The 24,668-nt window shown below is 35.5% G+C and overlaps 1 protein-coding gene across 5 annotated transcripts in view; it reads left to right on the forward strand.

Annotated features, from left to right (window-relative positions):
- The window catches only part of USP45 (ubiquitin specific peptidase 45), a 73,481-nt gene that overhangs the window by 32,761 nt on the left and 16,052 nt on the right, over window positions 1-24,668 (forward strand). For 4 of the 5 annotated variants that reach the window (XR_006818359.1, XM_046005618.1, XM_046005620.1 and 1 more), the window contains exons 7-11: window positions 423-565; window positions 958-1,053; window positions 3,992-4,122; window positions 8,219-8,306; window positions 22,967-23,048. Coding sequence is in view for 4 of the 5 variants with exons in the window: in XM_046005618.1 (XP_045861574.1) it covers window positions 423-565; window positions 958-1,053; window positions 3,992-4,122; window positions 8,219-8,306; window positions 22,967-23,048 (540 nt within the window). In the remaining variant the exon portion in view is untranslated. Of the gene's footprint in view, window positions 1-422; window positions 566-957; window positions 1,054-3,991; window positions 4,123-6,486; window positions 6,544-8,218; window positions 8,307-22,966; window positions 23,049-24,668 lie in introns of those variants that run through there. The other variant, XM_046005622.1, reaches the window with a different exon arrangement.

Genomic DNA, 24,668 nt, shown 5'->3' on the forward strand with positions numbered 1-24,668 from the left:
ACAATAAAAATGTTATAGGCTTACTTTGTTTCTTTGCTGTCCTAGGTTTAAAATCAGCCTTTTCTTCAAGGAGTCTTCATTTCTTTTAGTGGGGAATGGTATTTAGGAACAGAGATCTGGATGTTTTCTTCTTGTTTTTTTACTTTATTCTTTTATATTTAACTATGTAATTCATCTGGAATTTATCCCTCAATGTCGTATGTGGTATAAATATGTAGCAGTAAGACACAAACTGGAGATATTTATTTGTGTTTGTATTCTTGCCCTTCAGGGATATCAGTTCAGGGGAAAATCTTACTTAATTTTGATTAATGTATTCAAATTATTTCAAGTTATATATATTATATATTATTACATATAATATTATTATTTGTATATATTTGGTTTTATGTCTTATGTCAGTTATGTTTTCTGTAACTTAGGTGCATTTTCTAGAATCCTAAAACTTTGTGAGGAAAAATGTGAAACAGGTGAAAAAAAGAAGGGGAGAAAAGGCAGCAGTGTACCGTCTGTGAAAGGAATTTCAAATTTAGGAAATACTTGCTTTTTTAATGCAGTCATGCAGGTAAGAGCCATCAGGAATCTTTGGAAAATGTAAAAGATAACTTTTAATTAATTTATATTTACTGACACACCTGTAAACTTGCAATTGACTGCTGAAAGTTCCCCTAGAAATTTCCGTTTTCTTTTTGTTTTAGGCTGTCTGTAGCCATTGCTGCTTACATATATATGCCACATTTTTGCATAGTGCTTCCGGAAGTCCTTCTGTTTTACCGTGGTTCTGTCTGTAATATGGACATCTATTAAACGAGAAATGTGCTCAGTCAGGTTTTTTAAAACTTAAATTTTTTTTTTTGCTCTGCTAGATGACATTGAGAGTTGGTGAGACCATTTATTCCATAGAATCAGAGGCATATTACAGCCAAATCAGAAGACTTTACTTTTGCTTTCTTTTAGAACTTGGCACAATCTTACATTCTTATGGAACTGATGAATGAGAGCAAAGAAAATGGGACAAAACTCAAGATTTTTCCTTCTCCAGACTCTCAGCTGGTAAGAAGAATGACTACTGGGATAATAGCTCTTTTTAGATGAGCCACTGATGGTGCCAAAATTGACCTTTTGTATTTTTCAGCACTGTTAACTGAGATGGTGTTTTGAAAAAGTATTTTGAAAAAAATAATTCAAAAGCATTTTGTGAAAATAATCTGATTTTAAAATTCTAAAGTAAGACCTTCAAGATATATTGTGGTTCAAACATATCATGGGTCAAACGATACAAAAATATTACAGCAACTTTCAAACAAAAGGGGTTTGTACTTTATTGAACAAAATGTCTAGGACTCCTGTTTTGTAGTTACTGGTAACATTTGCTTAAATAAAGCATTTTAGTTCTTTAAAACTAGATTTAATTTTAATAGTGAGCATCTAAAGATTTTTTTGGAGCCTAGTCTGAAAATAGGTTTTTAAGCTAATGAGAAAAGAAAAAAAAAAAAGAGCAGCCCTTAATATCCAGAATCTGCCCTGGCACCCACAATTAGGCCATATTTTTCAATTTCACAAAATACCAACCTCAGGCCAGGTTACTCAGAGACTGATAAAACAAGACAAGGTAAAGCCACTTGATAATTTTTTCTAAACTCAGACAAAAGCAAGGTTAGTCTACCGCTTAGAAAAATCCCAAGCACCCTCTCTTGACCAAAGTGAGAGACTGCGACTTCTTTGCTAGTTACAGCTTTAGCCTCATTCTTGTCTCCCAAAGAGACTAGAATTTGTGTTACCCGAACTCAAAGATAAGATTTATCGAGATACGGGGCGCCTGTGTGGCTCAGTGGGTTAAAGCCTCTGCCTTCGGCTTAGGTCATGATCCCAGGGTCCTCGGATCGAGTCCCACATCGGGCTTTCTGCTCCTCAGGGAGCCTGCTTCCTCCTCTCTCTCTGACTGCTTCTCTGCCTGCTTGTGCTCTCTGTCTCTCAAATAAATAAATAAAATCTTTAAAAAAAAAAAAGATTTCTCGAGATACCCAGTCTAAAGAATTGTCTCCACTTTCTGACAGCAGTCCATTGAGAGCAAACTTTTGCTTCCTTAGACTCACCCCCAGATTATTCAACCGAAGACCATATCCTGTATCAGTTCTTTCCAACACTGTCTTATTGAGACACCACGTGGTTTCCCATGGTGTGTGTTCTTCCTAAATGCAACAAATAATAAACCCCTCTTGTTCAATTACTAGTGTGTTCCCAGTAGTCTTTGCCTGGAGGGCCCTGAGACTAGTAATAACGTTTTTAGTTAGAAATTGATGTGTGTGTGTGTGTGTGTGTGTGTGTGTGCTTAGTCATTTGAAAAGATTTCCTATGCCCACAGGGTCCATCCATGTTGTTGCAAATGGTGAGATTTCATTCTTTTTTTATGGCCGAATAATATTCCATTATGTGTATACTGCCACATCTTCTTTATCTGTTCATCAACTGATGGACCCTTGGGCTGATTCTGTAATTTGGCTATTGTAAATAATGCTGCAGTAAACATAGGGGTGCATGTATCTGTTTGAATTAGTGTTTTTGTATTCTTTAGGTAAATACCCAGTAGAGTGATTACTGGATCATATTGTAGTTCTATTTTTAATTTTTTGAACTTCCATACTGGCTTCCACAATGGCTGCAACAATTTGCTTTTCCACTAACAGTGCACAACAGTTCCTTTTATTCCACATCCTCACCAACACTTGTTGTTTCTTACGTTTTTGATTTTAGCTATTCTGACAGACATGAGGTAATATCTCATTGTAGTTTTGATTTGCATTTCCCTGATGATGAGTGACGTTGAGCATCTTTTCATGTGTCTGTTGGCCATCTGGATGTCTTCTTTGGAGAAATGTCTGTTCATGTCTTCAACATGGCAGAGAGTACTTTTGATATTCAGAAGCTATGGAGAATTATAACCTGTCCTTTCTATGGTTTTAGTCAGATGATAGATTTTTTTAAGGATAGTGGTATGAAATATATATATGTATATATGAAATATACATGTATTTTATGAATACATGAATGAGGTAACGTATTTGATATTGTCTTAAAAAATAATGTTCTGGGGATGCCTGGGTGGCTCAGTTAGTTAAGTGGCTGCCTTTGGCTCAGGTCATGATCCCAGTGTCCTGGGATCGAGTCCCACATTCGGCTCCTTGCTCAGCAGGGAGTCTGCTTCTCCTTCTGCCTCTGCCTGTGCTCACTCTCTGACAAATAAATAAATAAAATCTTAAAAAAAAAATAATGTTCTGTAATGTCCTAAGATTATACTTGGGATCTGTTTTTTATTATGAGGAGAGGGGGTTACTAAAAATTCTAGGATAAAGTGGGTTTCTTCTTCACACAATTCTAGCTGCTTTTAATAAGCTTTATGACTCTCCCTGGTAAAGAGGGAGAATGGCGTACCAATTTTATGACATAGTTTCCCATTCCTTATTTTATTAAACTATTTGGGGGAAAAGAAAGGTACGGAGTTTGCTAACAAATGTAATTTGTGATCTTATGTAAAGTACACATATCAAGTAGATGAGTAATTTTGCTTTTAGGAGAACACTTTTTTTAAAGACTTAATTTTTAAACTAATCTTTATACCCAACATGGGCTTCAAACTCACAACCCTGAGATGGATTGCTTGCTCTCCTGACTGAGCCAGCCAGGCACGTATAGGAGAGAGCACATTAAGGGACAGTAATGAGCAACTAAAGATTGGTGATTTTACTTTTAAGCTAATAGTTTTATTAAATAAGGGGCAGAGGATATGAGAATACCTGTGTCTTTGAAGGTAAGGCATTTATTCCAATTTCCATTTTTAATAGTCATTTTATATATGTAGGAGTGAAGTTTCTTAATACACTTAAAGCAACTTAGTTGTCGTCATTTAAGCAAAATGTAGCTCCTAGATTTTTAATAATATTTAATTTTAAAATTGCATATTTCTGACATAGAGTTGATCATGTTTTTAAAGGACCCATTAATAGTGGAACTTTCAAGCCCTGGACCATTGACCTCAGCCTTGTTGGTGTTTCTTCACAGCATGAAGGAGACTGAAAAAGGACCACTTTCTCCTAAAGTTCTTTTTAATCAGCTTTGTCAGAAGTGGGTGCATCTAAGTTCTTGATATAAATAATAATGAGTTGTAAAATTCTAATGTATTAATGAGTTGTAAAATTCTAACATATCACTTAGTATGAGTAGTTTCACTCTTACTGTAACATTGCTATTATTGTCTAGATTCTCAAGAGAAAGGACTAATATTTATTTACTTGCAGCTCTGTGCTTTATGTAAATTATATCTCATAGCACTCTGAAGAAGTGCTTGTTTATCCCCATTTTATAAATAAAGAAACTTAGACTCACAGAAGTTGAGCAGCTTACATAGTTTTATAGTGGCAAAGCCAGGATTCAAATAGAGGTCTGTCCTGATTCAGAAGCCCATGCTGTAATAACATAATAACAAAAAGTAAGAAAATTATAGAATTATAAAATCTGAAAGGTGCTATAATAGGCCATCTCAATCTAGTTTTCTTATATTTACTTTCATTTTATTTTATTTTTTTTCAGTACACTGTACCCCCCCAATGTGGGGCTCAAACTCAAACCCCAAGATCAAGAGTCATGTGCTCTGCCAACTGAGCCAGCCAGGTGCCTTCCTTAGTTTTAAAGACGAGTTTCAAGGCAAATAGAATTTAAGTGAATTTCTCAGGATAGCACTGTATGTTCAAAAACAAAATCCTTGTGTGCCAGAAATAAATACATACCATAAATGGACCTGACTTAACTTTAGTTCTTTCATGTATTCTTTCATCTAAAAAATTTGAGACCTTATTTGTGTCAGGTGTTTGCTAGAATCTAAGGGTACAATGTGTAATATATTAAAAATAGACCCTATCATGGAGCTCATGAGCTAGTCTTATCTCCAGGCTTTAAAATTTCATTTTAATTTAAGCTGCTTATTTGTGCATAGATTATATTATATTTTATCTCCTAGAACTGTGCCAATGTTAATTCTTTTTTTAAGAAATTTTAATTGTGGAAAGGACACTTAGCATGAGCTCTGCCTTCTTAAAAATGTTTAAGTGTACATTATTGTTGATATAGGTACAATGCTAGACAGCAGATCTCTAGAGCTTGTCCGTCTTGCCTGAGTGAAACTTTATGTCCATTGATTATGTCTATATATTCATTTCCTCTTCACTCTAGCCCTTGGTGGACACCATTGCCCTCTCTGATTCAATGACTTTGCCTTTTTTAGATTGCTTATATAAATGGAATCACGCTATTTGTCTTTCTGTGACTGGCTTATTTCAAGTAGCAAAATGGGCCATGGTATTTTGAATATAGTACAAAATATAGAGGGTTTATTATATGTTTCATTTGATTGGCAAGTGCTGTTTTTTTCAAAGCCCAAAGAACAACAACAAAAGAATCCCAGAAAAGTCTCAGAGACTTCGGTGCCTCACAGAGTTAAAAAGCTTTTAGGATTCTGTGTGCTTTCGAAATTTGGTTTTGGCTCTGCCAAAAATAACTGTTTTATATCTTTTTTTTGGTTTTATAAAGATTGACAAATTTTTAAAGATAAAATAATAGGTGCTTATGATAAAAATTCAGAGTACTATTTGTATCTTATTTTTTTTCAAAAGTGACTTGTGCAGGCACAGACATATATACAGATTGTTTGCAACTTGCTTGTTTCGCTTAATATCTTTTTTACATTTTTCCATATTAGTACATGTGGGCATGACATATTTGATTTAATGTGTGTGTGTATTGCACTTGTGAAAGTAACGTCTGTAGGGCAAATAGAATTACTGGATCAAACATCTGAAAACATTTAAAATTGCATTTGCTTTATTATGTTTACGTTAAAAAGAAATTTATATTAAGAAAAGTAATTTTTTAAAAAATCTGGTGAAGATTTAAGCCAAAGATTAAGAAGATTTAAGTGTCTGTTTTTGGACTCTGTTCCAGTAGTCTGCATGTCCACCCTTACCCCAGTTCGGCACTGTCTCATTACTGTAGCTTCATAATAAGTCTTAGAATTGGATAGTGTGAGTGCTCAAACCTCCCCCCCCCGCTTCTTTTTTTTAACTACTTCAGGTCTTTTGCTTTTTTATGTGAATTTTAGAATCAGTTTGTTTATTGGGATTGCATTTGGAGATCAATTTGGAGAGGACATCTTAACAATGTTGAGTCTTCCCATGGATGATTATGAAATATCTTTTCAGTTATTTAAGTATTTTGGATTTTCCTCATCAACTTTTGTCGTTTTCAGCTTACAAACCCTGCAGTATCTTGTTACATTTACTTTAAGTATGTCATATTTTTAACTACTATTTATTATAAATTGGTACTTTAGAAAAATTTCATCCATTTGTACATTCCTAATATACAGAAATATACTTGAGTTCTGTATATTGATCTTGTTTTGCATATTGATCTTGTTTTTATTCCCTTGCTCAGTTCACTTACTGGCTGTGGTAGTTTTATATAGAAGATCTTCAGGATTTCTCATTTTGAGTAGGTGACTCTCTTGATATGTTTGTTGATTTTTCTCTTTTTCTCTTTAAATTTGGTATTGGTAGCTCAGATAGGCTCCATTAAAGATTCTATATGTCATCACAGAATGTTTTGCCCCAGTCCTAGGTAGAAGAAGAAAGAAAAAAATCTAAGTTTAGTAAATTTTCTTGAGTGGTTTAGAAAGCGGTACTGCTTTGTGCACAGTTGAGATGGACCTATAGACAGAGACGTGGTAGAGACTGTTCCTCCTCTGTTCACAAGCAATTTCCATCCTGTGCATCTGCTTCCAAAGCCAGAGACTGGTCGACCTACCTGCCACCTGGCAGATGAGGATCTCTGAAGGATTCCCTGGTTTCCCCTGCAGCCTTCTTCCACTCCACGGACTTTCCTTAATCCCTACAACACAAGTGTCCTGTCATGCAGTTTCAGCCTTATGTGGATTCCAGCCATGGAAGCCCAAATGGGGTTAGGATTTGTTTCCCTCTTGGTTTCTGTCCTCAACTCTGATCTAGGAGGTGAACAATATCTACCACGTGCAGAAAGGGAAGCCCACAAGAGGAGTAAATCAAAGTCTTTTCAACATCTTGCTGCTTTTGCTACTTCTTAGCAAGAGTGACAAGAGTGAGTAACTGAAATTATGGCTCCTGTTATAGGCTAGATTCACTACTATTTCAGATAGCTTTGTAGTACCAGGGACTCAGAGTAGTGCATTACACGGGTGAATGTTTATTATGAGATGAGGAATAATGCTTTAAGTACTAGACTTAAGAATCAAAAGACCTGGATTTAGGTCAGTGGCACTTAGCTTGTTCTTCAGTTTTCTCAAGTGTAAAACAGAATTCGTATTAATTATGAATTTCTTAACAGCACTGCTGTGCATGTCAAATGAGATATGTTACACATATCCTAATGAGACCGTCGTCAACTCGTACTGCCACAACATATTCTTACTCTTTTATATTAGTTAGACAGAATTTTTGCTTCGTCTTCAAGCACTATCTAAATTTAGTACTTATTTTCATTTAAGGCAAAATGCTTATTTTAGTATTGGAGTTTATTGCAGAAAATACTACTTTTTAAGGTTACTGAAATGACCTAAATATTTGCTCTGTTGAAGTCTCCATGAACAACACCTGATCCTTTGATTAATATAAGGAAATCTAATTGGTCAGATCCTTAAAATAAATATATTCACAGAGATACCAGATTGTAGTTCTTTATTTTAATATAATGAACCTCTTGATTTTCTTTTGGTTATTCAGGGTGGGAAGATAATAGATCATGGTGGCTTGGGTTTGAATACTTTTGTTTGCTTATTTGCTGTGTGACCTTACAAACTCTGTAAATAATCCCTCTAAACCCTCTTATATAAGCCGGAGAAGATAGTGCATTCTGAACTTGTTTGAGGGTTTGATGACTTGTCATATATAAAACTTCACATATGTACTGTGCATGCATGTATTAGTTGCTTGATGAATGGCAACCATATTATTCTCTGTGTACTTAAGATCTCATCCTAATTGGAACAGTGACCACATCTGGTCTTTCTTCTTAGTAGAAAAAGGACTGCATTGAATCTTTGACTAGATGCTATTTAAAAATGATTTTAGATGGTAGTAATATATTGTTGATGAAATGATCTTTTTCTCTTTCCTGTTTTTTTTTTAAATCATAGGGCCCCTCGATTTAAAAGTTTCCAGCAACAGGACAGTCAGGAGCTTCTGCATTATCTGCTGGATGCAGTGAGGACAGAAGAAACAAAGGTCAGGTTTTGTTAAGTTTATCATGTATACTCTGTAAGAAGAGGGTACAGGGGCGCCTGGGTGGCTCAGTGGGTTAAAGCCTCTGCCTTCGGCTCAGGTCATGATCCCAGGCTCCTGGGATCGAGCCCTACATCGGGCTCTCTGCTCAGCAGGGAGCCTGCTTTCTCCTCTCTCTCTGCCTGCTTCTCTGCCTGCTTGTGATCTCTGTCAAATGAATAAATAAAATATTTAAAAAAAAAAAAAAAAGAAGAAGGTACAAAACTGAAGGAATTAATTTTTGCCGTCATTTTAATGTTGGTTAAGAAGTAATTTGATTTTTTCTATTTATTCCTTTATATATTTTTTTGCCTCTTCTAAGAGAATGTTTTCTCTCACCCTTTTGCAACCCTATTATCCTTTATTAGTTAAACCATTTGACTATAAATAAAAATATCAATTCAAGTTGGCTTAAAGAAAAGAGAATCTAAGGAATTCAGAGAATTCAGGAATCCAGAGAATATTCTCTTAACTTCCCTGGGTTCTCAGGCTCCCTCGATTCTCTTTGTTCTCTCCCTGCAGACGGAGCTGTCCCTGTGCTGCTCTCTCTGAACGCTAGATCTGCGTGTTGTGCAGGTGTTGCAGTTCCACATTATTAAAACTGGTTGCTTATGAAGCCCCAATTCTGAATTCCCAAGTGAGAAACGTTGTTACCCCGCGTTGGATTAGGATCCACTCAGGGATCAGCCACTTGTAACAAGGGAAGGAGGATCCCAACCTCCTGGATCAGGGAATGTTTCTGAGAAAAGAAGGAATGGCTCATGGCCTGGAGAGATTTCCCCAGTGTTCCTTATAATCCTGTTCCTTAATCAATTGGGTCATAGTTGACTTTAATATTAAATGAGTGAAATTCATCATTTTTTGTAGAGTTCTGCAAATGGCATACAATTTTTCAGAGAAAATGCAAGATATCAAAGGTGTCAAGTACATAGTACATATCCACCTTATTTCCCCTTTTTCACTTAGAGTGGACATTAATAATCCTTCATAACAGTTCTGCTGAGTCTGGATTTAACCTCAGAATCATTCTCAACTGAACACTGCAGACAGGCCCTGTCAATCGTTATTGTCTTAATAGGTCAAATCCCATTTTCCATTCAAGATAAATATACTTCTTAACCTATATTAATATGCGGTAAATCAACCATCTGAAAATGAAGTACTCATATGCTTGTGGTAGCTGTTACCATGTTACTAGGTAAGGTGGACCTTTCTCTCTCTCTCTCTCTTTTTTTTTTAAAATCCCACCTTCAGTTGTAATACTGCAGTATTCTAGCTTCCAGTGAAGAGAGAGTTAGGGTTCTGATATTTTCTTATAAATTATCTCAAAGAATGAGTTAATCATTCCCTCCTGCGACCAAACAATGTTTATTACAATCCTGTTCTTAATTGTCTATTTATTGACTTTCATATTAAATTCATTGAATTCAACTTTGGAAGGTTTCACTCTTTTTAAGTTTTATGTATACATTTTATATACATTTTAAGTTTTTATATTAATTCCAGTTAACATACAGTGTTATATTAGTTTCAAGTATACAATAGAGTGAGTCAGCATTTCCATATATCACCTGGTGCTCATCACAGGTGCACTCCTTTATCCCCATTACCTATTTCCCCCATCCCCCCACAACCTCCCCTCTGGAACCATCAGTTTGTTCTCTAGAGTTAAGTCTGCTTCCTGGTTTGTCATTCTCTCTATCTCTATCTCTCTCTCCCCTCCCACTCCCCCTGGCCCTTTACTCATTCATTTTGTTTCTTAAATTCACGTATAAGTAAAATCATATGGTATATGTCTTTCTCAGACTCTCATTTCTCTTGGCATTATACTCTCTAGTTCCATCTATGTTGTTGCAAATGGCAAGATTTCATTCTTTTTTATGGCTGAATAATATTCTACTGCATGTATAGACATAGATACATATATATCACATCTTCTTTATCTATTCATCAATCAGTGGACTCTTGGGCTGCTTCTATAATTGAGCTATTGCAAATGATGCTATAGTAAACATTGGGGTGCATGTATCCCTTTGAATTAGTGTTTTTATATTCTTTGGGTAAATACCTATTAGTGCCATTGCTTTTTCACAGGGTAGTTCTATTTTTAACTTTTTGAAGAACCTTCAACTATTTTCCACAATGGCTGCACCAGTGCGCATTTCCAACAGTGCAGGGGGTGGGGGGGCGCGGTTCCTTTTTTCCTACATCCTCACCAACAGCTGATATTTCTTGTGTTTTTTATTTTAGTCATTCTGAGAGGTGTTAGGTGATCTCCTTGTAGTTTTGATTTGCATTTTTCTGGTGATGAGTGATCATGAACATCTTTTCATGTGTCTATTGGCTGTGTGTATGTCTTCTTTGGAGAAATGTCTCTTCATGTCTCCTGCCTATTTGGTAATTGGATTACTTGTTTTTTAGGTGTTGAGTTGTATCAGTTCTTTATGTATTTTGGATACTACCCCTTTATTGGATTTGTCATTTGCAAATATCTTCTATTCTGTTTCTTGCCTTTTAGTTTTATGGGTTGTTTCCTTTGCTGTGAAAGAGGTTTTTTATTTTGATGTAGTCCCCCAATAGTTTATTTTTGCTTTTGTTTCTCCTGCCTCAGGAGACATACTTAGAAGTTGCTACAGCCAGTGTCGAAGTTGTTACCATCTGTATTCTCTTCAAGGATTTTTATGGTTTCAGTTTTTACATTTAGGTCTTTAATCCATTTTGAGTTTATTTTTGTGTCTGGTCCAGTTTCATTCTTTTGCAGGTAGCTGTCCAATTTTCCCACCATCATTTGTGGAAGAGAGTCTTTTTCCGATTGGATATTCTTTCCTGTTTTGTCAAAGTTTAACTGACCATATATAATTGTGGGTTTATTTCTGGGTTTTCTAATCTGTTCCACTGATTCATGTGTCTGTTTTTGTGCCAGTACCATACTGTTTTGACTCCTCCAGCTTTGTAACAGAACTTGAAGTCTGGAATTGTGATGCTTCCAGCTTTGCTTTTCTTTCTTAAGATTGCTTTGATTACTTGGGGTCTTTTGTGATTCCATACAGATTTTAGGATTTTTTGTTGTTTGGTACAATTTATGTGTGAAGCCATCTGGTCCTGGAATTTTGTTCGTTGGGAGTTTGATTACTGATTCAATTTCTTTGCTGGTTATCTGTTCAAATTTTCTATTTCTTCCTGTTTCACTTTTGGCAGTTTGTATGTTTCTAGAATTTATCCATTTTTCTAGGTTGCCCAATTTGTTGACATATGGTTTTACATGCTACTCTTTTATAACTGTTTGTATTTTTGTGGTGTTGGCTATTTCTTCTCTCTCATTTGTAATTTTATTTGTCTGAGTCCCTTCTCTTTTTTTTTCTTGTGAAGTCTGGCTAGAGGTTTATCAGTTTTATTGATATATGTTTATTTTTTTATTTTTTCAGAGAACCAGCTTCTGGTTTCACTGAGCTGGGTTTTGTTTTTGTTTTTTAGTTTTTATATCATTTATATCTGCTCTGATCTTTATTATTTCTTCCCTTCTGCTGGTTTTAGGTTTTATTTATTGTTCTTTTTTCTAGCTCCTTTAGGTGTAAGGTTAAGTTGTTTATTTGAGACTTTTTGGCTTCTTGAGGTAAGCATGTATTGCTATAAACTTCCCTCTTGGGACTGCTTTTGCTGTATCTCAAAAGTTTTGAGCTGTGGTGATTTTATTTTTATGTGTTTCTATGTATTTTTAAAATTTCTTCTTTTATTTACTGTTTGGCACATTCATTGTTTAGTAGCATTTTATCTGATCTCCATGTATTTGTGGTCTTAATAGATTTTTCTTGTGGTTAATTTCTAGTTTCATAGTGTTGTGGTCAGAAAAGAAGCGTGGTATGACTTTGACTTTGAGTTCGTTACAACTTATTTTGTGGCCTGATATATGATCTGTTCTGGAGAATGTTCCACGTACACCTGAAAAGAATGTGTATGCTGCTGATTTAGGATGGAATGTTCTGCATATATCGTTAAGGCCATCTGGTCCAGTGTGCTATCCAAAGCCATTGTTTCCTTGTTGAATTTTTTGTTTAATCTGTCCATTGACATAAGTGGGGGTGTTAAAGTCCCCTACCCTTATTGTGTTATTATTGATTAGTTCCTTTATGTTTGTTTTGAACTTTTATGTATGTGAGTGCATAAATATTTACAACTGTCCTATCTTCTTATTGGAGAGTCCCCTTTATGATTATATTGTGTTCTTTTTTGTTTCTCATTCTAGACTCTGTTTTATTTTTATTATTACTATTTTTTAAAGGTTTTATTTATTTATTTATTTACAGGCAGAGATCACAAGTAGGCAGAGAGACAGAGGGGGAAGCAGGCTCCCTTCTGAGCAGAGAGCCCGATGTGGGGCCTGATCTCAGGACCCTGAGATCATGACCCAAGTCAAAGGCAGAGGCTTAACCCACTGAGCCACCCAGGCACCCCTAGACTCTGTTTTAAAGTCTGTTTTGTCTGATATAAGTATTGCTACCCCGGCTTTCTTTTGACATCCATTTTTGTGATAAGTGTTTCTCCATCCCTCACCTTCAATCTGCAACTGTCTTTTGGATATGAAGTGAGTCTCTTATAGATAGCATATGGATGGGTCCTTTTTTTTTTTTTTTATATCCATTCTATCACCCTATGTCTTTTGATTGAAGTAATGAGTCTATTTACATTCAATCGGGCTCTCTGCTCGGCAGGGAGCCTGCTTCCCTCTCACTCTCTCTGCCTGCCTCTCTGCCTACTTGTATCTCTCTCTGTCAAATAAATAAATAAAATCTTTAAAAAAAAAAGAGTCTATTTACATTCAAAGTAATTATTGATATTGCCATTATATTACTTTTTCTATAGTTGTTTCTGAAGATTTTCTGTTATCCTTTCTTATCTTTCTCTTTTTCATGGTTTGCTGGGGTTTTTTAGTGATCTGTTTCTCTTGTGATATATTTAGTGATATAATTTCTTTCTCCTTATTCTTTGCATATTTTTAGTGGTTCTTGATTTGTGGTTACCATTAGGTTTGTATATAACATCTTCTACATGTAGCAGCTTATGTGAAGTTGATGGTCATTTCAGTTGATCCCATTCATTACTCCTCTCCTTCCTACATTTTAGGTATATGATAACATACTTTATATCCTTTTATTTTCTGAGCTCCTTGACTGATTTTTTTTTTTAACAGAAATACTAACTTTTACTGCTGTTGTGTTTCCTACCTTCATATTGTCACTTTTGGTCTCTCCTTTGTTGAATAAGTTTTCTGTGCTTAACTTTAAATGGACAATTTCTGTGGAGAATTTGAATTGGAAAAAAACAATTTCTTTTTTTTTTTTTTAATATTTTATTTATTTATTTGACAGAGAGAGATCACAAGTAGGCAGAGAGGCAGGCAGAGAGAGAGGAAGGGAAGCAGGCTCTCTGCCGGGCAGAGAGCCCAACGTGGGGCTTGACCCCAGGACCATGACCCAAGGCACAGACGGTTTAACAGACTGAGCCACCCAGGTGCCCCAAAAAACCAGTTTCTTTCTTTCTTTTTTTTTTTTTTAGGATTATTATTTTTTTAATTAAATTTTTTTATTTTTTATAAACATATAATGTATTTTTATCCCCAGGAGTACAGGTCTGTGAATCGCCAGGTTTACACACTTCACAGCACTCACCATAGCACATACCCTCCCCAATGTCCATAACCCACCCCCCTCTCCCGACCCCTCCCCCCAGCAACCCTGTTTGTTTTGTGAGATTAAGAGTCACTTATAAAAAACCAGTTTCTTAAGTTATACTACCTAGTTTCTTGGGGATCTGCAGTTATTTTGAATGTGTCATAATTTGAAAGAGCTGATAAATTGATAATACTACATCATGTTTTACCTATAATTTATTTTAAGAAATCAATTAAGGGATTTATAGGTAAGTTTTGAGGACATTAGCACAATCCTCCTGAGCAAATATTTGATCATATTTTTTTTGATTTAGAAATTGATTTAGAAATTTGGAACGGGAGATTCAAACTTAAGTCTTTCTTTTTTTTTAAGATTTTATTTATTTATTTGACAGAGAGAGATCACAAGTAGGCAGAGAGGCAGGCAGAGAGAGAGAGGGAAGCAGGCTACCTGCCAAGCAGAGAGCCCAATGCGGGGCTTGATGCGGGGCTCGATCCCAGGACCCTGAGACTGTGACCTGAGCTGAAAGCAGAGGCTTAACCTACTGAGCCACGCAGGTGCCCCCAAACTTAGGTCTTTCTGACTACCAGATGAATGGTACTTTTTAATTCTATCCAGTGCTGCTTATTAAAGTTTAGTTTTAATGCTTGGTCATCAGTGACCAATATGAATAATAAAATTTTAAGCTTGCTATTTAAAAGTTAACCATTTAACCACGTGGTACATAAACAATGAAATCTTGGAACATGGAAAAAATGAAATAAAATTTTAAAAAGTTAGCCATAATTATTTCACTATTTGATATAGTATTAAATCTGATTCAGTAACTTTGGCATATTGATATTCTTGTCGAGGGAGTCGATACAATGCAACAAGGTGGGGAGAAATACAAATAGAGACTTGTATCTGAAATGATAAATGCATATTGATGCTTCCGAGCCTACAGATGATATAGAAGTTTAAGATTAATTCACTATCAATTTCTAGATGATTGTTTTTCCGGTATGATTTGTAAGAATATGTTTACTACATGGTCCTATATCATTGTAAATGGAATTAAAAATTATCTCTACATTGTTTTTCTTTGTCAATATTAAAATCAAACTATAAAATCTATCCCTATCATTTTCCCCTATCTTACTTCTGTTACTTGATGGCATTCTTTGTCACAATTAAATTGAATTAAATTAATTAAATTATTTATTTTGTGCATTAGGATTCACAATATCTTAAAAACTCAGGCAGTACAGTGGGAAACCTGGCTTTTTGAAAGCTCTCATTCCTCTGTTTGAGGGTTTAGATGGTGTGGCAAAATTAAAATGTCAGATCTGTGGATTTATTCACTCTTGTAAGCAAGGACAGGCGTGCAGTCAGTTACAGTGAGTCCTGGAGCAGGAGCTGCATTGTCTGGCCTGGGAACGCCACAGCTGGCGATCGTGCCGTTGTTGTCGTTTGTCACTGCCGTGTGTGTTTTGATTGAAGAAAGGCTCCAGCGTGATGTCTGCCACCAGAATCTTGTAGTAATGATGAACAACTACTGACCTCCTTTCATAATGTTTCATTAAAGTTTTTTCCTTATGGCTGTAATGTTGTGAGCAATACCACACTCTTGCCAGATAGAGTGCTAAAGGGAGCATTTGTGCAAAATTGTAAATTTCTCGTGGACAAAGTAAAATCAAATTTACTGTAAGAAATTCTTTTACAGGCAGCCTTTTCAACTTACAAGGTATGTGCTTCTTCACTGTCTTGCTTTTAATTTGAGCTATCACCAAATTGGTGATACTACATTTTTATTTCCAAAGATCTATCACTGATACATTATTGGTTAGGATTATTATAAAGGCAGACTGTTTCAGTTAACTTTTAAGCCATGAATGTTATGCATTCTTATTGAAAGAAGTTTATGGTGGAGATTTAAAATAGTTGAGCCTTGACCCTGCTAATTGATTAATGTGCTGCAGTTGTTAGTAGCTCCCTGGCCGAAGTCTGTCTGTCTCTCTCTCTCTCTCTCCCTCCCTCTTTTTTTTTTTTTAACTTAAATGGTTCAAAGCATGACTCTCAACAATGAGAGGCTGTAGCTGGACCTAAACTCATTTATTCTATTCAACTTGATGAATTATCTATTAATTAACTCCTTTAATAGTTTAGAGAATATAAATCTGTGGCTAAGATACAATAAAAAAGCAAATGTCTAATAGTTTACAAGTTAATAATTTAAACAACTCCATTGTTTTTATTTTTAAGAGTTTTGACATTATAGCTTACATTTCAGAAAATGTCAAAGACTCATTAAATCATATTGAAAGTCACGATTGAATTGGTAAAATATTCAAATTATAAAATATATTTATAGACTTATAACTTGGTTTAGAGTTCTTTATCTTTGCTAGCTGGAGAGGCTTTTTACAGTGATACTAAGTATTTACAGGTGAATATGGCATTTATTGGAATCTTCAAGTCCATTTTCCTGCATGGAATTCATTCTAATTTATTTTGATTCAATAAATTCTGTTTTGAAGGTATAAAAGTCAACTTTAGCTCAGTATCTGAATTACATCAATTTTCAAATTTATTGCATCTGAATTGGAGATTATTTCAATATTTAATGGCCTTGGGGATATATTTTATAATTTTGATTTTCTTCACATATATTTCAGGATAGTATGACATGGCACGGATCACTGTATGTTTACTTTTGTACCCTACTTTGTATATATTTAAGTTTTTGAATCTTGCATCAACTTCCAAAATATACTTGTAAAGAATAGTGAGCAGTTCTAGGAAATATAATGGGCTGATCGTAGGATAGTTAATAAATGAAACTCAGTTTCACAATTATTGGGGGAAGGTATTAAAAACTTACCATGAAGTCTATCCTACGTACAGAAGAATGTGTGTGTGTGTGTGTATATATATATATATATATATACACACACACATATATATACACACACACACACATACAGTTTAAAGCATAATATAAGGAAAAGTCATTTTCCACTAGAAACCCTCCTCACCATCACACACAAAGTTTAAAAAAATAGAATGTTTTTAGTGCTGTAGAAGCCACCTGTTCTTTCTTTTCAAACATGTCTTCTTCATCAGAGGAGACAATTTTTTTTTTTTTAAGATTTTATTTATTCATGTGACAGACAGAGCTTACAAGTAGGCAGAGAGAGAGGAGGAAGCAGGTTCCCTGTGAGCAGAGAGCTGGACCTGGGGCTCGATCCCAGGACCCTGGGATCATGACCTGAGCCAAAGGCAGAGGCTTAACCCACTGAGCCACCCAGGCGCCCCGATTTTTTTTTTTTTTTTTTTACTTTTAATCATTTCATTGTCTTATAGTTTTGAGAGTGACCTGTGTATGCTTAAGCCGTAGATTGTTTAGTCTTACATAACTGGTTACTAAGTGCAAAACTATTCCCATTATCGGATGAAGGATCCCCAAAAAAGAGGGACTGAGAGAATCTCTAGAACATTGTCTGGCTTTGGGGGTCCCAGAATTTCTAAGCGTTCTTTCTGGGGAAGTCAGTGGGCAAAATCATGAATGTGTCCTGAGCCACGCTTGTCAAAGTCAAAGCCACAGACAGAGTTAAAGGAGACCAGGTAGCTCTCTGGTCCAAAAAGGTTAAAGGTTGCTCTGTGTCTTCTGCTTCTGAGTTCATCATGACCCACCTCCTTGCTCTCAGGAACAGGTCAGAGCAGAACAGCTTTGGGTTAGGTAATGTGTATCCTCTACTGATCCACAGCAGAGCTGGGGGAGGAGAATAAGGACATTAGCAGCTCATTCCCCATATATTCTGTTCTCAGATTTATAACATGGTACAGGAGCAGGGGGATCTTGGTGGTGACAGTCTGTCTGTCTCCTGCTCTCACTGCTTTGGTTTGGGTTGGTTGCCTCCCACATTTGATGTGCAGGCATTGTTCTGGAATTCCCTCTAACTATGCTCCTGGAAATTCTCTTGCCTCTTTTTTTAAAAATTATTTTTCTATTTTTTATTATGTTAGTCACCATACAGTACATCATTAGTTTTTGATGTAGTGTTCCAAGATTCATTGTTTATGTATAACACCCAGTGCTCCATGCAATATGTGCCCTCCTTAATACCCATCACCAGGGCCAATCCATCCCCCCACTCCCTTTCTTTCTAAAACCCTCAGTTTGTTTCTTGGAGTCCTCAGTTTCTCATGGTTCGTCTCCCTCTCTGATTTCCCCCAACTCACTTCTCCTCTCCTTCACTCAGTGTCCTCCTTGTTATTCCTTATGCTCAGCAATTAAGTGAAACTATGTGATAATTGACTCTTTCTGTTTGACTTATTTCACTCAGTATAATCTCCTCCAGTTCCATCCATGTTGATGCAAAAGTTGGGTATTCATCATTTCTGATGGCTGAGTAATATTCCATTGTGTATATGGACCACATCTTTATCCATTCATCTGTTGAAGGGCATCTTGGCTTTTTCCACAGTTTGGCTATTGTGGACACTGCTGCTTTAAACATTGAGGTGCATATGGCCCTTCTTTTTACTACATCTTTGGGGTAAATACCCAGTAGTGCAATTGCCAGGTCATAGGGTAGCTCTATTTTAATTATTTGAGGAACCTCCGTGCTGTTTTCCAGAGTGGTTGCACCAGCTTGCATTCCCACCAACAGTGTTTCTGCAACCTCGCCAGCCTCTGTCATTCCCTGACTTGTTAATTTTAGGCATTCTGACTGGTGTGAGTTGGTATCTCATTGCGGTTTTGATTTGTATTTCCCTGATGCCAGGTGATGTGGAGCACTTTTTCATGTGTCTTTTAGCCATCTGGATGTCTTCTTTGCAGAAATATCTATTCATGTCCTCTGCCCATTTCTTGATTGGATTATTTGTTCTTTGGGTGTTGAGTTTGATAAGTTCTTTATAGATTTTGGATACTAGCCCTTTATCAGATATGTTGTTTGCAAATATCTTCTCCCATTCTGTCAGTTGTCTTTTGGTTTTGTTAACTGTTTACTTTGCTGTGCAGAAGCTTTTGATCTTGATGAAGTCCCAATAGTTCATTTTTGCCCTTGCTTCCCTTGCCTCTGTGCTGTTTCTTATATTCCATATATGAGTGAAGCCATTTAATTGTCTTTCTTTGACTGACTTATTTCACTTAGCACAGTACCCTCCAGTTCCATCCGATGTAAATAAATGGTAGGTATTCATCCTTTCCGAAGCCTGAGTAATATTCCATTGTATGTATGAACCACATCGTCTTTTTTTTTTTTTTTTTAAGATTTTATTTATTTATTTGACAGACAGAGGTTACAAGTAGGCAAGAGAGGCAGGCAGGGAGAGAGAGAGGAGGAAGCAGGCTCTCTGAGGAGCAGAGAGCCCGATGCGGGGCTTGATCCCAGGACCCTGGGATCATGACCTGAGCCGAAAGCAGAGGCTTTAGCCCACTGAGCCACCCAGGTGCCCCAAACCACATCTTCTTTATCCGTTCATCCGTTGAAGGACATCTTGGCTCCTTCTACAGTTTGGCTGTTGTGGACATTGCTGCTATGAATATCGGGATGCATGTGTCCCTTCTTTTCACTACATTTGTATCTTTGGGGTAAATACCCAGTAGTGTAATTACTGGGTTGTAGGATAGCTATATTTTTAACTTCTTGAGGAACCTCCATACTTTTCTCCAGAGTGGCTGTATCAGATTACACATATAAGTGAACTCTTATGATACTTGTCTTTCTCTGACTTATTTCACTTAGCATAATTTCCTTCAGGTCCCTTCACGTTTTTGTGAATGGCAAGGTCTCATTCTTTTTTATGGCCAAGTTATTATTGCATTGTGTGTGTATTCCATTAGAACATTTTCTCTATTCATTCATCTATTGATGGGCACGTGGTTACTTCCATATCTTGTCTATTTTAAGTAACACTACAGTAAACATAGGGGTGCATATATCTTTTCAAATTAGTGTTTTTGTTTTCTTTGGGTAAATACCCACTAGTGAGAGGCACTTGGGTGGCTCAGTCAGTTAAGCATCTACCTTTGGCTCAGGTCATGATCCCAGGGCCCTGGGATCAAGCCCTACATTGGGCTTCCTGCTCACGGGCCGCCTACTTCTCTCTCTCCTTCCTGCTGGTGCTCTCTTTCTCTCTCTCTCTCAAGTAAGTAAATAAATACATCTTTAAAAAAAATTACCCACTAGTGGAGCTACTGGATCATACGGTATTTCTATTTTTAATTTTTTGAGGTATCTCCATACTGTTTTCTACAGTGGCTGCACCAAACTTACATTCCCACCAACAGTGCGCAAGAGTTCCTTTTTCTCCATCCACATCCTCACCAACACTTGTGATTTCTTGTCTTTTTGATACTAGCCATACTGATGGGCGTGAGGTGATATCTCATTGCAGGTTTGATTTGTATTTCCCTGATGACTAGTGATGCTGAACATCTTTTTATGCTGTCTACCATCTGTATGTCTTCATTGGAAAAATGTCTGTTCAGGTCATCTGCCCATTTTTTAATGCATTTCAATAAATCTAGTGGGATCAACGTCTGTCAGTACACAGATTTTTTTCATTGCTATTATTTATTTCTCCATATCTAGTTCAGAACTAATCTCTCCCTTCAATCTCTCACATTAAAAAAAGAAACTATTGCTATTTTTAACGGAATTATGTTAAATGAACACATTTAGGGGGCAAAAATGAAAGGTTTATTTAGGACCTGTCAAAGAACATGGTGTGTGTTTCCATTTGATCAGATTTTCCTTTGTGTCTTTCAGTAGTGTTTGTAAGTTTTCCTCCTTTAGATCTTACACATTCCTTAAGTTTATTTATTATTTTCTCTTTTTTAGTTATTATAAATGGGGCATTTTCTTCCATTGCTTCTAACTGGTTTTTGTTTGTGTGTGTGAAGGCTATTGACTTCATTATATTTACATACCCCATATTAAATTCTTTTACTATTTATAGTAGTTTTTCATTTCAGTTTGTTCTTTTGGCTTTTCCAAATAAAAAATTATGTCATCTGCAAATAATTTTATCTCCCTTAAAATTTTTATACCTCTGAGATTTATTTTTCTATCAAATGCATTGACTAGAACATCAATACAGTGCTAAATAATAGTAATCAAGGGATTTAATCTTATAATGTTTTTCTTCTTGTATCTGTTAATATGATGGCTTGTATGAATAGATTTCCTAATATCCCTGCATTACTAGAACAAAAGTCTTAATGATACTATATTATTCTTTTAATGTGCTTCTGTATTTTACTTAGAGCTTTTTTCATACGTGATGTTGGTGTGTGTTGTGTATTTCTCTGTCAGCTTTAGTAGCAATATTAAGCTTCATGGAAAGAATTTGGAGGTTTCCCTTTTTTATGCTCTGAAACATACGTTTAGTGGCATTCCTTTGTGAAATTGTTAGGGCTTGGAGCTTTTTGTAAGGAGTACTGTGTAACACCATTCTTCTCTCTCTGCTCATTCACCTGCCCCATGAAAGCTAGAAGGTACTCTGTCTCTTCTGGGACTCATTTCCTAGAGAATTATCTAATTTTTTCTGAATTTTCAAATGTAATTACATGAGAGTGGAGCAAAGTATTCTCTCACGATTACTTGAAATATCTTTAATTTTGTTAGCGGTTTCCTTTTTCTTAGGTTGATGTTAACGCTTTTCATTCTTTGATTAAGATTGGCTAGTAGGTGGGGAATCTGGGTGGCTTAGTGGGTAAAGCCTCTGCCTTCGGCTCAGGTGATGATCTCACGGTCCTGGGATCCAGCTCCCGCGTCCTGGGATCGAGCCCCGCATCCTGGGATCTCCGCTAAGTGGAGAGCCTGTTTCCCCCTGCCTTTCGACCTACTTGTGATCTCTCTCTCTCTGTCAACTAAATAAATAAAGTCTTTAAAAAAAATTTAAAAAAAAAAAAGATTGGCTAGTAGGTTTATTTATCCCTCACCCAAAGAGTCAGCTTTTGATTCATTTATTAATCTCTTCAGTTTACATACTTTTATTTTCATTAACTCTTTTGTTTTGTTATTTACTTTCATTCAGCTTTGATATCCTTTTCCTAAATTTATGACTTGGCTGTTTAATTCATTTGTTTTTATTCTTTTTAATTGTTTTAAATATTTAAGGCTGTGAGTTTTCTTCTGAAAGTATCTGGATTCTGATATGTGGTGCTTTTATTATTCTCTGGCAAGTCTGCAGTTTGAGGTTCACTTTTCTTTGATATAATATTTTTTTAATAACAGAATTAGGTACCATTTTCAGGAAGTCCAGGTCAAACAGTAGTCTCACATATGAAAACCTCTGATTAAGACTTTACTTAAAAAAAAAAAAATCCCAAACAAACAAACAAAAAACACTTCTGGAGGATAATTAACAAGCTTTCCTCTCACTGCACTGTTAAAAATGTGAATTCAAGAAGACTAAATTCATCCACTAAGTAGAGACATAATTAGTATAAAAGATGATAATTTATTAGCTCACATGTCTTTATTCTTGGAATCCGGTTTTCATTCTGAAAAAGTTTTCTGTGATATTGGATCTCTCCTGAAACATAGGCAAGAGCTATGGAAACATAAATCTCGTCATTTCCTAAGAGTTGCTAAAGACCTTAATACTAATACTCATTATTGACAACTGAATTCAAATAAAATGAGAACTAGTCAAGATTTGGGGTATTCTTGCTATAGAAATTATTTGATGTTCTGGACTTTACTCATATATGTATATAAATAATCTAGATGAAGATCATAGTGACTAGTTTAATAGCTTCTTATATAGAAAGATTTTCTTCAGTGGATAAATTCCACATGGTCTCTGTGTTACCTTTTGTCCTGATTAAAATGATACATCATTTTAGGGACAGAGTGGCGGAGTGGGGAAGAGGAGGGAAAAGAGGGAGAACTTACTCTCAATCTGTAGGAATACATTCAAGTATGGACTCTTACTAAATTCTTATTTGTTTTATAGCGAATACAAGCTAGCATTCTAAAAGCATTTAACAACCCAACTACTAAAACTGCTGATGAGGATACTAGAAAAAAAGTCAAAGGTATGTTGATTCTTTCACTGTTAAAACTTTCTGCCAAAGAAAATTTTAAGTTTCTTTCCAGGGGAAAAAGAACTGAGCATTTATGTGAACTAATTCTGTAAAGTAGTGGCCTTAAAGGGAGAGTGTACTTACTCCCGTGGCTGCCAAGATAGTCTAGTGAGTCATAGAAAGAAAATGTTAGGATGTGTCCATGTGAACTTTAAAAACTAAAATTAGTATCAAATATACAGACTGACACTGATACCATAATGTGAGGTTTCCGAAGGGAGACGTGAAAGGTTGTCGAAAGCAGTAGCCTCCCTTGGAAGTTCCATTTCATCATATTGTATCATTTTGCAGTCAACCTGTGCTTGGATAAGTCGACTTACAGATAGTATACAGTTTCAACTAGTTAAAATGCCTAAGCATTCCAAAGATTCCTGCAAGGAAACCAGTTACTGGAGAGAGTACTAAATCAAACATACCTGTTTACATTAGTGTCGACTCTTCATCAGCCACCGTATGAGGCAAAAGCAGTGATTATCTAATCAAAGTTGATTATTTATAATTATCAATATTTAAGTGTGGGCTTATATCTAATGATACGAGTGATTTGCTTTGTCCTAACTGTATATTCTGTCTTCAGATATTAAGTAGTCGTAATATGAAGTCATCATTTTTAGAAGGTGTTTAAAAATATTATTTATATTTTATTTTCTTATCTATTTTTTGTCATTATATATATACTGCAGGTCTGTAATTCATAAAATGATTGTACATGCCCAAACTATATACAGTTAAGGGTTCAAGATATTTTTTAAAGTATAGTTGACACACAATGTTACATTAGTTTTATGTGAAGGATTCAAGATTTTTTAGAATGTGGATTCTCATGTATGCTTTGGTTTTTTGTTTGTTTTGAGATAGTGCCATCTACTGTATGTTTAGTATAACTGCCCAGTTTTGCTTTTCCTTCAGTTTTGTGTGATCTTTTCTATTTTTAATCCCTTGTACAGTTTTCTTAATGAAGCATCTTAGTTTACCATAACTTCTAGTAATTGTTATATTAAAGATGTTTAATGATATATCTAGCTATGAGTTGACTGTGACATTCAGTGCTTCAGATAATGTTTTAAAATGATTTTAAATGTTGTTTGTATTAAATTTGAAATTAGAGGTCCAAAAAGGATTGAAGTTTGAAAGAGGAGTGAAGTTTGTTAATATATATTTTTTGTCATAATTTACTGTGGAAAGTTTTAAACCTCTATTAAAGTAGGAAGAATAGTATGATGGAGCCTCATGTACTCCTCACCCCTCTTAAACTACATTGAAGTCATGGCACGTTATGTTTTACCTATGTTCTCCTAACCCATGATTATTTTGAAGCAGATCACAAGAATAATTTTCTTTGATTTATAAATATTTCCCAAACAGAATAATTTTTCCATTTTAAACTGAATACACACAAACACACATACATATATAAATGTTTTTTTTATATATATGTATGTATTATATACATAAATGAGTTACTAATTGCCCAAATTAATTCTTTACACTATGCCATGTTTACTTATCTTCTACTACTCTGTTTTATCCATAGTTATCGCCTAGGCATCTGTAGCCCTAAAAGCATAATCT

Source organism: Meles meles, chromosome 5 (genome assembly GCF_922984935.1).
Source record: "Meles meles chromosome 5, mMelMel3.1 paternal haplotype, whole genome shotgun sequence".
NCBI lineage: Eukaryota > Metazoa > Chordata > Mammalia > Carnivora > Mustelidae > Meles > Meles meles.